The sequence below is a fragment of the Podarcis pityusensis genome (assembly GCF_964106645.2).
Source record: "Podarcis pityusensis genome assembly, chromosome: 1".
NCBI lineage: Eukaryota > Metazoa > Chordata > Lepidosauria > Squamata > Lacertidae > Podarcis > Podarcis pityusensis.
The window spans coordinates 123856638-123874163 of record NC_138028.1 but is presented as its reverse complement, the minus strand read 5'-3'; the positions used below and the strand labels follow the sequence as shown (position 1 = coordinate 123874163).

Here is a 17526-nt window from a genome sequence, read left to right as displayed (position 1 = left end):
TGTCTGAAGTCATTTCCACATTTTATTGGTGACATCTTTCTCTGCGAGAAGTTAAAAGCAGTGCTACATTGCAGCAGTCTATTTTATTTTATTTTATTTTATTTTATTTTAGGTCAGTTCCAAACAAGGAAATAAAGCTAATGCTCATAAAAATAAAACAAAGATAGAAACCGGTTTCATAGTATCATGGATATTAAAATGTTGTCTTTTGGGAGAAATCATGACAAAGCACTATAAATTCTTACGTTGGGTCACCAACTATGAGATCCCAGGTGTCCGTTTCAGATTAAAATGGATCTAGAAAGTGATTGGCTGAGCTTTCCCAAAATCACAGAGGGAGAAGCCAGTTACAAGGCCTCTCTCTGCATTGACTGATCTACTCAGATCAGAGAGGGACAAACAAAGGATGCGTCAGAGAATATTAAGAAATTGATTTTGTAGTATTAATATTGTCTGGGAAACATAGAGAGTCTCAGGGCAATAAGTAGAACAGAAGATGGAGTTGGGGGAGGGCATTCTGGTTCGTGTTCATAACATGAACAGATGAAGATGCTTTATACTATCTTAGACAATTAGTCCAATTGACTCCCTGGTCCTGAATGGGGTAACTACATGGGCCTACCTTTGAAGGTGACCCGAAAACTACATCTAATCCAGAATGCGGCAGCTAGACTGGTAGCTGGGAGTGGCCACCGAGACCATATAACACCTGCCCTAAAAGGTCAACATTGACTCCCAGTATGTTTCTGAGCACAATTCAAAGCCTTTAAAGCCCTAAACGGCCTTGGCCCAGTATACCTGATGGAGTGTCTCCACCCAGATCATTCGGCCTAGACGCTGAGGTCCAGCTCTGAGGGCCTTCTGGCGGTTCCCTCAATGCGAAAAGTCAGGTTACAGAGAACTAGGCAGAGGGCCTTCTCGGTAGTGGCGCCCACCCTGTGGAACACCCTCCCATCAGATGTCTAAGAAATAAACAACTCTCTGACTTTTAGAAGACATCTGAAGGCAGCCCTGTTTAGGGAAGTTTTTCATGGTTGACTTTTTATCGCCTTTTCATCATCATTATTAATAATAATATTCTGTTGTGAGCCGCCCAGAGTGGCTGGTGAAACCCAGCCAGATGAGTAGGGTACAAATAATAAATTATTATTACATTATTATTACAGAGTTCCACAGCACACCTGCATTTTCACCATGCAACTCCCCGTTTTTTTGTACTGGTGCGGTGGTGTGGCTAACTTGCATTAGTACATCTGTTGTACAGCCTCCTTGACTGAGCATAGCATCGTATTCTTACTCATGAAACGCTATGATTTCCAGTCTGCTCCTGTCGTGATAGGCAAGGTTGGAGTCATTTTGATCAAACTGCTCAACACAAGGAAGCTGTTCTTACACACACCAAGTCTGTTAATGGCACGACGTTAGTTAATAATGAAAACATGTCACCAGCATGTCTTAGTCAGCTGCTAATTTATTTTCAAGGTAGGGGGAGTGGGGGGGGGGATGCCAGTCTCTTTTAGAAATGACACTGTTCTTTACAAATTACCACTATCAGGGCTTCCATATTCTGTAATTCTATCACCATACATGGTAACAATTATCTGTGGTGCCTTCTTCTCAGAGAGTTTAAATGCATGAGAAATGCTTTCTGTCATGGGAGCTCAGAGTTTGTTTGAATATGGCACATTTCACAGGATCTTCCTGAGATGCATCTTTAATTTTTACCTCCCCCTCCAAAATATTTTAATTGAAGTCCTGAGGGAGAAAAAGCCATTCCCTACATTAAACATGAATCCCATTATGTTAAAATGTTCCTCAAAGGCTATTTATAGATGTTCAGCTTGAGCTGTGAAAACATAAGATACCACTAATGAATACGGATCCCCAAGCTCTGTTTAACACTTCTTGTGCCCTTGACATGTTTTTTTTTTTAATAAATAAAATAAAATAATAATACTAATAATTATCAGTTGTTTTGTTGTTCAGGGTTTTTGGGCAATATTTGGCAAATTAACCATTGATGTCTATGTGTCCATGACAACAAACATATATGCAGTGGTACCTCGGGTTACATACGCTTCAGGTTACATACACTTCAGGTTACAGACTCCGCTAACCCAGAAATTGTGCTTCAGGTTAAGAACTTTGCTTCAGGATGAGAACAGAAATTGTGCTCTGGCGGCGTGGCAGCAGCGGGAGGCCCCATTAGCTAAAGTGGTGCTTCAGGTTAGGAACAGTTTCAGGTTAAGAACAGACCTCCGGAATGAATTAAGTACTTAACCCGAGGTACCACTGTATATATATATATGCACACATATAAACATACAAGCACACCCAGTGCTGTTTTTCTAGAAAAAAGAGGTGCCAGAACTCACCACAAGCACCTCCCTTGCTCTTGTATAATGGCAATGGCGCCCACCTGAGAGGTGCCAAGTTCTGATGAGTTCTGGCTGAAAAAAAAGCCCTGTGGCAGAATATGGCCCTGGGAGTTTGAGGATTTGAGTCTTGTCAGAGCTTATTTTAGGGGAGGTTCCCATAGCTCATTCAGTACTAGAACAAAAGTCTGAGTGCACAAAGTCTCAGGTTTGTCCAGTTAAAAATGATATCAAGTAGCAGTGGTAAGAAAGACACCTTCAAGAAAAAATTGAAAGCTACTACTGCCCTCAGTCAGTGCAAATGACCCTGGGCTAGATGAACCAATGACCTAACTCGGTATATAAGGCAGAGACAAGGGTAATAACTTGTTAATTTAAAATGAAAACAGTCAGTCAGAATGTCCAGCATTGCATACTGGTTAGAGTGTCAGGTAATGACTAAGGAAACCCATGTTGAAATTCCCACTCAGTCAGGAAGTTTGTGACAGGAAGCCAGTTTTCTCTTGCTCCCTCTCTCAGCCTAATCTTCCTCAAATGATTGCCCTCAGAATAAAAAGGAAGAGGGAAGTACTGGGGGTCAGTTGAAAATAACAAAATAAATCACTTTTCACCCTTCTCTCCCCCCCTCCACAAAGTTAGAAATCGGTGTTGATGTTGGCATCATGGCACATTGTTCAAATGTGATGAATGCCCACCACCACAAAAGAAGGGACTAGACTTTGGTACTATGGGTGCCCTGAGCTAGGCCAAAATTTGGTTCTCCACCTCCCACCTTTGCACCACAAAGTGTTTTGGGAAGGAGGTGTGAGGGATACGGCAGAGTACTAAAGCCCTCCCACCTTCCTCCTATAACCAGGCAAGTACTTACTGAGAACCCTCTCCACTTGCCGCCCAGTGCAGGGAAACTGGATACACTGCCTTAAAACCGCCTCTGACCAAAGCAGGGGGCGGGGACACTAACCATTTTGGGCCAAAGGCTTTGCTCATTTGCTGAGATCTACAACCTATGTTAATACATTGAGGCAGGGCTAGCAAAGCATATTATATCAGGGGTGAGGCAAGAGGTGCAGTCCGCCTCCCTCTCCATATGTTCATCTCTTCCCCGCCCCCCACCTGTCAGGGGCTGGACTGAGGAGAAATGGTGGGGCCCGCCTCTGCTTCTCCTGAACCTTCCTGAGAAAAGGAGGACAGGATAGATTTAGAACAGTGGTTGGCAGAAGGTCATAGTTCAGAGGCGGCAGAGGGGAGAAGCTGGGAAATATTAGGAGAGGAACAGCAGGAAGAAGAAGAAGCACCAAGGGAGAGACTGCTGGCAGACTCAGTGTCTTTGGAAAGCATTCCTGACCCGCTTTCTCCCAGGACTAGGCGAGCATTGAGGGTAGTAGAACAGAAAGCTCAGAGACAGAAAGCTCAGATTAGCCGACACAGGGGTGATGTAGAATAGGAGAGACATAGGGGGGTGGGACTTTACTTGGAGCAACCAGGGCCAGATTTAGGTTTGATGAGGCCCTAAGCTACTGAAGGTAATGGGGCCCTTTATATGTCCAGCTGGCCTTTGTCAACAACAAATTGTCCCTGTTTTTTGTGTTGAATATATGCTATATGGTAATTTATGGGCACCCTATATATAGAAATGAGTAAGCCAGTGATATTTGAGGGAGCAGGCTAGCAGGTGGGGCCCATTAATTCCATCATAGGAGCCTACACAACACAAAACACTGTTGCCGTATGTAGGTTTTATTTTATTTGTTTTTTTATCTTATGTTTTGGAAATGTACATCCAGTGTTTTTTTCCTTTAAGGCCCCCAAGAGAGTGAGGCCTTAATCAATAACTTGTTTAGCTTATATGTACATCCAGCACTGAGAGCAACGCCATTTTCTAGGAAAGACTGCATTCCTTCATCTCTCTCTGTGAATATTAATAAATTATGTGGTCAGAACTTTTATTGCTTCTCTACTTCTTGGCTGCTACCGTAGGAGGGATCATATTCCCCAAGCCTGACACCACCACAAACACACATGCAGAGGTAATGCCTACAAAGCAAATTTATGCTCTGCAAATCGCAGGTGGAGACCTGAGTTCGGTGCCAGATCTTACCCTGCGATCAGCGTCATTCACACAACTGCATGGCAGATGAACAAATGCACATTTCCATAGTCTGGAGGTAATCAGGAGCAAGAAGGCACTGATAACCTTGGAATGGGTTCACATTTTAGAAACCTGCCACCTGTGTTTTCATTCCATTAGGGCCAGTGCTTGATATGATAAGTAGCCGCTTCCTAGCCTTCCAGGCAAGGGGACCCCATATTGAGGTAGCCATATGAAAGCTGATACCGCATGCAGTAGTTTTTGCATCCCACAGCAAGAGTGAGCTTTTCCTCCACACTCTCAGTGAAACTGTGACTTGTATAGTAAGAGATGGTGATGTCGATAGGCTCCTCTGGTTCCACAGTTGAGACATAACAAAGAGAAATTTCAGCATTGCTTCTAATTACATACGAGCTGCCTTATACGGAGTCACATCAATGGTCCATCTGGCTAAGCCTTGTCAAGCTTTCAACAGTGGTTCTCCAGACAGGAAACATTCCCATTCCCAACAGGAAATATCAGGGATTGAACTGGGAACCCACTGCAGGCAAAGCACTTTTTTCCCCACGGATATATTTTGCTTGTGCTTCCCAAAATCTTATGCTTCCTGTTCCAAGTTGTTTTCCTTAGAGCACAGGCAATGTCTCGTTCTTGGTGCAGAACTATCAGTTTTGCTTACAGTTGATCCAAGTCTAAAACAAGACAGTTTCCTCTCTGTTATCTGACCTAGCTGGGGCAGGGGATTGTTCCCTGGGCTCTAGGCATTAGTGGTGAGCTGAGGTCACCGGAGAAACAAGCTGTTTTTGATCACCTCTGTACAAGGGCTGCTGCACCTGCTTTTAAACTACAGAAGGGGCTTCGCTCTGCTACGCTGGTACTTGCTGCAATACGAACAAGAGCAGGAAATATCTGGAATTGACATCTATGTGCGTTTCCAAACAGCTACTTCCCTTGGAGGGTAGGGTACTCTTCCTCCAGGTGTAATAATGACAAATCGGGTCCTCCCTTAAAGAGGGCATGTGTTGCGGCGAGACCTGGCAACTGAACCCTGTGTTGTAGGTGGGTACGATTGGATAGCCACAACACCTGATTGGTAGGTCGCTTGATGCAGGGTTTGATCAGGCCAATGGGACACAGCCTAAATGGATCAAGGGACCTATATATATATATATATATATATATATATATATATACATACCAATGCACATGACCCAGAGCTTCCTCTTTTGGCACGTGCATCGGAACACCCACCCACCTCTCCCTACTTTTTAGGGCTGTGCACTTGATCTTGCATTGTGTGTTGTCTGTCGTTGGGACAGGGGCATGGCAGGAATTTCCCACACCTGGCTGATTGGCTGGTGGCTTTTGGGTTTCGCCTGCTGCGTAACAAAGCCTCACAACTTGTAAGGTTGCGGATAGGCTCTGGTTCAGGTGATAAGGATGGGGGAATGCTCTCGCCATCCCTATGTGAAGGGTATTGCGTTAAAGGAATACAGGGACTCGATGGTTTGGTCAACCTTGTGAGGGGATTGTGCCCGTGTCTGAGTCCATGGGGGCATTTGGGTGGTGGACATAGCCTGTTCCCAGCTTTCTGTCTATCCGGGTGTTCACCCTAGGCTGACCTATTCTGGTGCCCTGGGTCAGCGCTACCTGCATGGCAGGGAGGTAGTCAAACCAGAGCCTATGCAACCACTCACTTGCTGTAATCAATAAAGTTGTGGCCTAAATTCTGCCAAAAATCAAACCAAAATTTGAGTCTTGTCTGAATTTATTTAGGGGGTAGGTTTAAAGGTCTGAGCACACAAATATAAAATGAATTATTAAAGGAGGGGAAACCTAGCTGGATCAGGCAAATCAGAGATAAATGTTTAGTGTCTTGTCAATGTGTTAGCTAATGTGCACATAGGCTTTTTTTTTTTTAATGTAGGAGACCATTCAAAAAATTATGGCACGCATATCCTCTGCAGTCTGAAGTGGAACTGGCCACATTTCTACCACATTTGTTTACTATGTCCTTCTATGTATTTTCACCTCTTCCGTTCTAGCCACACAAAGGTTAACTTGGATGTTATGAATGTGATGGTAAAGTTCTGAGGTAGAAGAATGGATCATATTAGCAAGGAGAAAACTAGCACAGGTGGACAGAGGGTGGATGCTCACCAGAGCATTAGGAAATGGCACATCCCACCAGCAGCCTGAATTGGTACAATCCACTGAGCTACCTCAGGATTCTGCCACCACATTTTGCTGCATGTGCAGTCCAGGCGAAAGCCTTGTGGATTCAGGAGAAAGCCTTGTGCGTTCTGGTCAATAACAACGCTGCTGACCTCTTCTTCTTTGTCTTTGGCGATCACTCGTAGCCGAGCAAAGTTGTCTTCCATGAACACAGTTTTCATAGTGAGTCCGTAAGTGACTGTGGAGGCCAGTTCTGGATCCACACATCCTTCCACAGTGGGGACATAGGTTTCCAGGCGGGAGTTGATCACGGTGAGGGTTTGCCAAGCGTGCCTTCCTCTTGTACCTCACAGCAGTGCAGCCCTGGAGTCTAAGGCATCTGTCCCAGCCAGACTGCAGCCAGCCTTCCCAAGATGGATCCCAGTCATTCTACTTCCGTCTTCTTCCCAGAACACCCTGCTAAAAACTCCCTTTTCCTGTCACCTCACACCCAGTTACCCTGGCAACCTTCCAAACCCCTGTCTCTGTTCACACCTCAGGGCAAGAGGGGAGGACAATTCTCTTGCATTGCTAATGTCCCTCAATGTCACTGTGTTGTTTCTTAATAGCCCTAACTTGGCCAGGTCATTTTGCACAGGCTAGCCCAGAAATTCCTCTGCAGCTTGTATGTCTCCCTTCACATCCCGAATCATCAAAATCCAACCATTTATTAATTTCTAGTGTTTGGGATGGGTCCCCCTAAACTTCTATAGCACCATGATAACATTACACATACAAATAAACTAGAAGATTAAAAATGTCCTGGGAAATTTAGTCAAATATATGCTGAGCTAAAGCAACATCAGTCATTTCCTCTGTTTCTTTCTCTCCAATTTTTATTACAAGTACTGATAAAGATTTTACAGTTTCCTACAATTGTTAAATAATTTTCATGAAAGAGTCTGGAACCTAACAGATATTGTAATTTAATACTATTCTTTACTTAAGCGACCTTTTTATTTTACTTTTTTCACATTGGGACTGGTTGACACTTTCCCCCTTAGCCAATTAAGCAAGCAATAGGCAAATGTGAAACTGAAGTGCTAAGCCATTACGATTCACCAGATACAAAATATTTTTTTTAAAATGTTACAAATGAAGGTTTGCTATGCTTGGGATGACTCAAGGTGGACCCACAGATGCTGCTTCTAATTGGGGTGCCATGTGAGAATTTAAGAGGAAGGAAGTTCACTTAACTTCATTGGATGTGAATCTGACTGCATAGCAAAGCTGTGTTTAGATTTTTCCATTTTCACGTTTCCTTATCTGATAATTTCCACATTTTATATGAACAGAAATTAATTTTCCTCTGGCAGATGTTTTTTTACTTCTCCATTTGCCCCATCATCATCACCACCATGAACAAAACACAGGCATGCATCGTGAAGTCAATTCTATATACAGAGGGTGCATAATTCGAATTATGGAGCAATTGGGGTAGTTTTGCTAGCAAAAAAAGAAAAGTATGCCCTTTGGTCTCAACTCTAAATAGAATGCAAAATACAGTTGACTTAGCACATGCAAATCCGCTCTGAGAATGGATTACTTGATTCATGATTCAAAGACTGAGTCATCAACTTACCTACAATGTACCAAAACACTGAGTATAGCATGACTTCAATAACATTTTCTTGCCTATTCTAAAATGCATGGATGGGGAACCTGTGGTTATCCAATTGCTCTTGGACTCAATTTCCATCAGCCCCATCCAGCATACCCAATGGTCAAGGATGATGGGAGTTGTAGTCCAATAACTTCCAGAGGGTCGCAGGTTCCCTACCTGGCGTCATCTATGTATTCTTCTATACCATTCAATAGCTATGATACAAATTATACAGATAGTGATGGGTGTAGAGCTTCTGATCTTATCTGGGTGGTTCACCTCAATTGACCTCTGGAACAGGTAAACAAATCGGACTTCGTGTCCCTTCAGTGTCCCTTCAGTGGCTGTTATGCTAGGATGATACGATTTCCCCATAATGCACAAAAATCCATTTTTAGAGGCAAATTCTGAAGTGATTGCAGAATGGAGGTTTCAGCTGTAATTACTTTAAGTAACACATTTAGAATTGAGGAATATGGTCCTTTCTGCATTAACCTTTCAAAATTATAGTAGATCCTACTCCCTTTGCCTGATTATTTATGTGGGAAGTAAAATATCTGAAACGTAATTTTCTAAACTTCCTCCCCTACTGCCTTACTGAAGTTTCCATTTAAAGAGTTTTCTCAAGCTAGTTCTATTTCACACCCATCGAAGTTTCTTCGCCATAGATCACTCCTTTGCCACACCCACATTTCTTCGGCAAAGTTTTTAAATTGGAAATGCAGAAGCCACAGCTTTGTCTAGGAAACAGGCCTCTGGGATTAAACCTATCATCGCTGAAGTGTGAAGTTCTAATTGTATTGCTTTTCATAATGTATCTGCTAGATAAATATTATTCAATACCTGCACCTTCTCACTAGTGGGAAATGGGGAGAGGTTATAATGCAAGGAAGATTTATGCCCACTAGATGCTGGGCTGTCATGATTAAAAATTTTCCACCCATTATGTGAATCCTATTGATCATCGCAGGAAGCAGAAAATGGTGCTGTTCATTGATTTTGCGTGGCTACCGAATGCATTAGGCCTGATGCGTTTGATGGGTAGGCAACTTTTCAAAGGGAGCTCAGTTAAGCTAATCTTAGTTCAGAGGAATGTGCACAATGGAATAAGAAACCTTGTAATTGCAAGAGCAACTATAATGTAGTCCTCTGACTCTTCTAAGCCATATCAGCATAAGAATGAGACATGAGCCTTCCCAGGAGACAACAGTGAAACGCTATCAAGGCTTTGATGCTGGTTTTCATGAACGTAGCAATTACTGGATAAATTGGGTTTTAGCTTCTCCACCATCAACCAAGACAGTCAGCTGAAAGCAATTAGTCGGCTGGACTTCTTTAGCTGAAGGGGGTTATGGAGAAGCCATCGACTCCATAAGGCAGAAGCTAAAAAGCTAAAAAGAAAAATGGAGGGAATTGAGGCGACTGAATTATGAAAGGAAAAGGGATGGGAATGCCAGATAATGTCAAACAATGTTTTCCAATTAAATTATGGATGTGCTAAAGCCTGCCCTTTTATTTTAATAGATATTTTTGCCCTCTTGCATCACAAGCTTTGGATGTTTCTTACCAAGAAAATGAAATAAAAATAATATATAAATATATATGATTTTTGAAAAACGCTTTATTTAAATCAGTTTTTAATCAGTTATAAGAACTGTCGCTCTTTGAAATTTGGCCTGGTTGAAATTTCAAGTAAGTGATCTTGTTTAGTGTCCTTGTTGGCATATAGTGAGAGTGACAAATAGAATTCTCCACTGAAAGTGTATATGGACTACAGGATAGAATGCTCAGATTTATTGTTATTTAATCGATTTCAAAAATAAAATTATTCTCTAATCAGTTTTCAGATTTGTCTCAAAATGGAACAATTACGGCTCTATTTAGTTGCAAACTAATATGATTTAATTTTTGCAGCAGAACGTTAGTATGCATGCCTGTACAATGTAAAATGTGAATTTCAGTACTGGAGACATAATTTAATGAAGTGTTTTAAGACTTCTTTCTTAGTGATTTAAATCAATCCATTATTTAAATTGCTTGGATTTAATTCAATGCACTGTGCTTTGGAAACATCCACAAAAGTGATATGCAGTTTTCACAACACAGATCTGACATATTATTACCCTGTGTGTTATCATCTGTTGGCTTAACTGCACAATTCAAAAGTACGGGCACGCCATATTGCTATGCAACTCTAACAGTGCCATCCTATTCATGTCTACATAGAAGGAAGTCCTATTAGATGTAATGGGACTGTAAGCAGACCAAGGATTACAGCCTAAATCATCAAGGGGCATCACATGCATCTACAGTTAACTGTGCAACAGTTCACATATCTGCTAGGATTGGGCAATATCTGGTTTTCAACATTGCAATATATCATGATGTCTGAAATCAGGATGGAACTTAGTAGAAGCAAACACAAGGGTTGGGCGATATCTGGTTTTCAACACTGTGATGCATCACCAGCTATACATTGCAGTACAGTGGTACCTTGGGTTACATACACTTCAGGTTACATACGCTTCAGGTTACAGACTCCGCTAACTTCACAATGAGAACAGAAATCGTGTGGCAGCGGCGCGGCAGCAGCGGGAGGCCCCATTAGCTAAAGTGGTGCTTCAGGTTAAGAACAGTTTCAGGTTAAGAACGGACCTCCAGAACGAATTAAGTACGTAACCCGAGGTACCACTGTATAGGTAAAGGTAAAGGACCCCGGACAGTTAAGTGCAGTCAAAGGCGACTATGGGGTTGTGGCACTTATCTTGCTTCAGGCTGAGGAGCCGGCGTTTGTCCTCAGACAGCTCTCCGGATCATGTGGCCAGCATGACTAAACCATTTCTGGCACAACGGAACACCATGAGGGAAACCAGAGCACACGGAAATGCCATTTACCTTCCCTACCTATTTATCTACTTGCACTGGTGTGCTTTCAAACTGCTGGGTTGACAGGAGCTGGGACAGAGCAACGGGAGCTCACCCTGTTGTGCGGATTCGAACCACCAACCTTCTGATTGTCAAGCCCAAGAGGCTCAGTGGTTTAGACCACAGCACCATCCACATCCCTTTGCAATATACCGATATATCACAATGTCTGAAATAAGTATAGAGCTATGTAGAAGCATTGGCTGACTTCATGGTTTTCCCCACATTGTGATTTTTGCATAGCACACACACTCACACACGTCACGAATCATGATATATTGCCAGGCCAAATATTATGAAACTGATATCACAATATGAACTTCAAACTGGTTTTGGATAATATATCAATATATCACCCAGCCCTAATATCCACACTCTTGTTTGGCTTTCTTTGATTTGTAGATCCACAATACTGGTTGAAACAACACCAACAAAGGAAGAATGGATTTTAAAGCTAATGGACTACAGTGGTACCTCTGGTTGTGAACGGGATCTGTTCGGGAGCCCCGTTCGCAACCTGAGCAGAACGCAACCCGTGTCTGTGTGTCTGCATGTCTGTGCATGCACAGGTCAAGAGTCGCTGCTTCTCCACATGCGTGACATAATTTTGAGCATCTGTGCATGTGCAAATGGTGAAACTAGGAAGTAACCATTTCCAGTACTTCCGGGTCGCCACAGGACACAACCTGAAAACGCTCAACCTGAAGTAAATGCAACACGAGGTATGACTGTATATGGAACTGGTGAAACTAACAACAAAAATAAGAAAGCAACATGATGGGCTATTTGTGGAAAAATGGAAGGCCTTTTTGAAACATCTGGGGAAATATCATCAGATGAAATCACGAGCCAGATTTGAAATAGGAACAGTGGTAGAAAATTGATCATATATGTTTTAGTGAAGCATGTATTAGAATGCAGTATATAAATGGGATCAGATTAAGAACAGTGTGAAGGGGAAGGCGGGAAGTCAAAGTTCAAAGAGAAATGTATAACAAATTTGGAATCTGGAATTTATAGCTAAAGGTTTTTAAGTTCAATAAAAATTTGACACCCACAATACTGAAACCTGCTGCCTTTTGTGGTGGTGGTGGGAAGATTTACCCACATGATGATGCCGTTTCCCTAATACGGTTTTTGTATCAGAAGCATAAATGTCTACAAAGCATCTCTAAATTTAGTACTTCTTTGTTTCCACTGATGTCATTTGGGGATTAGCTGTCTTTGGAACTGTCTGTTAGTAAGGTACATGTCTGACTCTTGGGCTCCTGCACCTTGACAAAGGCGTTTGGTGAACCTTATCTCTAAAATGAGTTCCTTCAGGATCTAATATAGGGAATAATTGCCATCTAGTAACTAAAGCTTGAGAGAGAGAAATACCTTGTATCCCACTTGGGCCCTATCTTGATGACATGCTATCATGTGAGCTTATAGCATTTCGTCTCTGTAATACACAGCGTGTCAGAGGGTCTTGTATCTCTTTCCAGTACATTAGGTATCAGAGCACAGTGCACACCCACCCACCCCGCTTTTAAAAGCAGAATATTAATTAAGTCACCGTAAACAATGGGGGCCTTTCTGTCTCCGAGGCAAAGTTGTGTGCTGTATAATCAGGCCAATCTCATCCCATCGTTCCAGACCATTTAGTGTGCAGCCTCACTTTATATGAACAAATGAAGTTATATAGCCATTTAATGGCGCTCTCGAAACAGAAGCCTAATGCAAACAGGAAGAAAACAGATATCCCATCTAGAGACATTATGAGCCAGCCCCTTATCTGTTATCTCCTTAACTAACTATGGCATGGATTTCCAAGGGGGAAGCCATAAAGAGAGCCATTTGCGGCCTCAATGCACTCACGTGCCCTTAAATTCTATCTCAGGCCACGAAGTGCAAACACTGAATTTTGAACTCCATGATCCTTCTGAACGCAAGGATAACTAGGACATGCTCCCATTCCCTGGCTACTTACCCTGAGCTGAAATGCTGACCCTGAGATTGATCTTCATAGGTCACAGAGAAGTCAAGACTTGCACATGCACTCAGCCATTGATATGAGGGCCATTTTTTCAAGCGTCTATAGAATATGACGTGCCCTGTGGTATAACGTGTAGGAAACCAGCCCATCAATCTAGATTTCTATCTGTGGGGGTGTTCTTTTATGGGAGCAGAGCTCTTCTTATATGTGATTCTCATCTCAGTCTGAAGTAGCAGTCCACAGCTATGGGCAAGTAATTGTATAGACCTCAGCTCATATCCAACTAGGGGACATGGGTGGCACTGTGGTCTAAACCACTGAGCCTCTTGGGCTTGCCGATCTGAAGGCCGGTGGTTCAAATCCCCACACAGGGTGAGCTCCTGTTGCTCTGTCCCAGCTCCTGCCAACCTAGCAGTTTGAAATCACACCAGTGCAAGTAGATAATTAGGTACCACTGTGGCAAGAAGGTAAACGGTGTTTCTGTGCGCTCTGATTTCCGTCATGGTGTTCTGTTGTGCCAGAAGCGGTTTCCCCATGCTGGACACATTTGTCTGTGGACAAATGCCAGCTCCCTCAGCCTGAAAGCGAGATGAGCGCCACAACCCCATAGTCGCCTTTGATTGGACTTAACCATCCAGGGGTCCTTTACCTTGGACTACTGCAATGCGCCCTACGTGGGGCTACCTTTAAAGGTGACCCGGAAACTGCAGTTAATCCAGAATGTGGCAGCTAGACTGGTGACTGGGAGTGACCGCCGGGACTGTATAACACTGGTCCTGAGAGATCTGCATTGGCTCCCAGTACGTTTCCGAGCACAATTCAAAGTGTTGGTGCTGACCTTTAAATCCCTAAACGGCCTCGGTCCTGTATACCTGAAGGAGCGTCTCCATCCCCATCGTTCAGCCCGGACACTAAGATCCAGCGCCGAGGGCCTTCTGGTGGTTCCCTCATTGTGAGAAGTGAGGTTTCAGGGAACCAGACAGAGGGCCTTCTTGGTAGTGGCACCTGCCCTGTGGAACGCCCTCCCTTCAGATGTGAAGGAAATAAGTAGCTACATTATCTTTAAAAGACATCTGAAGGCAGCCCTGTTTAGGGAAGTTTTTAATATTTAATGCTGTATTGTTTTTAACACTCTATTGGAAGCCACCCAGAGTGGCTGGGGAAACTCAGCCAGATGGGCGGGGTATAAATAAATTATTATTATTATTATTATTATTATTATTATTATTATTATTATTACCTCTCTTTTTTACCATATCCAACTTCTGGCCAATCTTCACCTCCACACACAGCTTTTCCCAACATGGCACCCTCTAGATATTTTGGACTGCAACTTTTCTCAGCCCCAGCTAGTATGCCTGAAGAACTTGAGGTGAAACATGGTGCACCCCCACTGCACTCGCAGCCGCAGACCCTCACTCACTGAACCCTCACTTACCAGGGTCGTGCAGCTAAGTGCAAATTTTGAAGAATGGCTGTGCTTCATTTCACCTATTGTTTTGGAATGCGCATATTAGTTAGGTTTGCCTTAAATGCGAAACGAATTAAATTTCTTCCCTTTCCCTGACTTGGAGGAACTTTAACTTCTTGACTGAAAAGTGCTTTTAGGTCAATTTAAACTCTAGACTTCATGAAGGAGTCTGTGTAACGGTCAACAAACAAACGAACAAAGTCCAAGACTAACTGGCTGAAAAAGGAGGAGAAAGAAATCTACTCAAGAAGGAATCGGTGAGAGAAGAATAGTCTGCCTTTCTGTTTATCGCCCCCACTGGTTCGAGTAATGTATTACAAGCATTATTGCTTTACCTCTAACAGTATAAAGTAGAGTTTTCAGGACACTAACTTTCTGAGCCTAGATTGCGACTTGACTTTGGTTTCCTTGTTTTGTTTCTAACTGGCTTGCGACTAAAATAACTACATAGTTCTTGCTTATTTTTAAGTAGACTGTTCCTTGGGGTTGTTTTTGTTGTTGGTGATGTTTTAAAGAAACATGGTTTGTGAAACAGTGCCGTTTTCTCTCTCGCTCTCTTTTTAATGATGATTTCAAAGCTTGTTCTAACTCTTTTGTACAGTGACTACTACATGGACTGTGTAATTATATTTTGTAGAATAATTAAACAGCTGAAATGGGTTTTACACTCTGCCTGATTGTAATGAATCTTTATGGGGAACTGTAATTAACCTCTGCTGATGCTAATTATACACCAGTAGGGGACCCTGAAATTGCTGACTGTGTAATCCCGTGGAATGCTCAGAACGCAACATGGCTTTGTAGTGTGTCTTTGAAGTGCTCCTTCAGATGGACAAGTTGCATGAAGCCCAGGTGGCCAGATCTGTGTGTCTTGAACTCAGTTGGTGTTCGTAGTATTCACTAGGGCTGGAAGCTTAAAGCAGTTTCATTGGCAGATTCATTAACTAATCTTTAATTGCACAAGATGGAATTTTGTCCCTCCTCTCAACCTAGTTAATCACAGGCTGTCCAAATGCACCTCTGTCTCCCCTCTCTGTGCCACATTTGGTGAAAAAGAAATCCATTAAGTCACTCAAATCCAACTTTTCCCTTCCAGATTTATTTCCAAAGCTAACAAAGGGTTGGTACCGTGTTTACTGGAATGTAATCACACCTCTTTTTTTGGCCAAATTATGTCACGAAAATTAGGGTGCACATTAGATTTGATGGTGTATTTACTTTACACTCACCAGCAAATACTTTTTTGGTTTAGAAGTTTTGGAAACTGAGGGGTGCATGAGATTCAATGGTGCATTAGATTCACGTGAATACAGTATTTTGGGATAAAATGACAATGACTTTACTTCTGGCAGTGAACAACACAGGAAACTCAACGTGAAAGTGCACAGTTCAAAAACCAATGCCTTTGTAACTTTTTAAGGGCAAGAGCCACCTGGAAATTCTCCTATATAAGCACCCATGTACATAAGAAGAGCCTCATTGGATCAAAGTACAGCTGGATCCCTTTTCCAGCCATTGGGCACTAAATAGCAAGATACCACTGGGAACCTTAGAAACAGGGCACAAGGGCAACAATTTTTTCCATCACTACGTGTTCACATGTATAAAGCCCCTAAAGGACATTCCATGTAGACATCATGGCTAACAACCAGTGGTGAATCTATGTTGTTGTTTTTTTTATAAGATATTTATTAAGATTTTTTTAAAATATTACAATAAAAGTGGGGGAAAATGACAAAAATACAAAATAAAAATAGTTAAAAACACACAGATTTTCCATTACTTATTTTCCTTTGACTTATTTCCCGGACCTCCTCATACCTCCCTTTTTTGTATTCCACTTCAATCTGTTGGTTCAGCAAATCCTTTAAAAGTAATAATATTAAATTTTTACCTATTTATAACCCTTTTTTCATATTCCCTTAAAGCATTACAGCTGGAAACCACTTAATTACTATCCAACATCATTCTAACATTCATTAATTTTACAATATTTCTGTAGATAATCTTTGAATTTCTTCCAATCTTCTTCCACCGAATCTATGATCTATGAAGGCTTTATTTATTTATTTAATCAACCATTCATTCATTCATTTATATTGTATATCACCATTCATCCACAGATCTCAGGGCAGTTCACAACATTGTCTAATCTTTTCCAAAGCCATCTAAGCCAGTGTTCTGTTCAGGTGGTGAGAAAAGTTTCCAATACAAGCAGGGGGGTCCTAGGCAGAAATTTGGATTCCAGCCTGCAAGGTGACAACCTAAATTCAGTTTTCTGTGATGCAAAGTAAGATTTGAGATTCTGATGAGGCAAAAGCTGAGCAAAGAAGAAGCCATTTAGGAAGAAGGCAAGGGTGAATGAAAGCAGTCAGCTCATTGGAATGCTTGGGCTGGAGAGTCATATGAACAGACTTGAATGTTGCTTCAGCAAACATGGAAAACCAGGCTAAGACCACATATGCTTCATACATTTAAAGCACTTTTATGCAACTTTCACAGCCATGGTCCCCCCCCCAAAGAATCCTATAGGCTTGTAGTGGGAGTTCTAAAGAGTTCTATGGGAGTTCTAAAGAGACCCTTATCTCTCTCACGCGACTCGGCTACGTTACCCAAAAACTGTCCTTTGAATGCATTATAAACATGCAAAACCTGATGGTGCTGAAGAGTAAAAAAGAAAAGAAAAGAAAAGAAAACGATTTTCCATAACATTTATTTTCTTTTGTTGTACAGTTTAATTTCTTATTTATTTATAGCGTTTTTTCCTGTGTACAGATCCAACCTCAGACAGCTACAATTCTCATGGTTCTCTGAGAAGAGGAAATGGTTGTCAAACCACTCTAGGTCTTGTACAGTGGTACCTCGGATTAC

The 17526-nt window shown here is 42.2% G+C and overlaps 1 protein-coding gene across 1 annotated transcript in view; it reads left to right on the top strand.

Annotated features, from left to right (window-relative positions):
* The window catches only part of LOC308458131 (uncharacterized protein), a 59497-nt gene extending 50016 nt beyond the window's left edge, over positions 1-9481 (top strand). The window contains exon 2 of the mRNA XM_080972867.1: positions 9460-9481. Within this exon, the coding sequence (XP_080828993.1) occupies positions 9460-9464 (5 nt within the window). The 3' untranslated portion in view covers positions 9465-9481. The remainder of the gene's footprint in view (positions 1-9459) is intronic.
* Positions 9482-17526: the final 8045 nt, after the last annotated feature.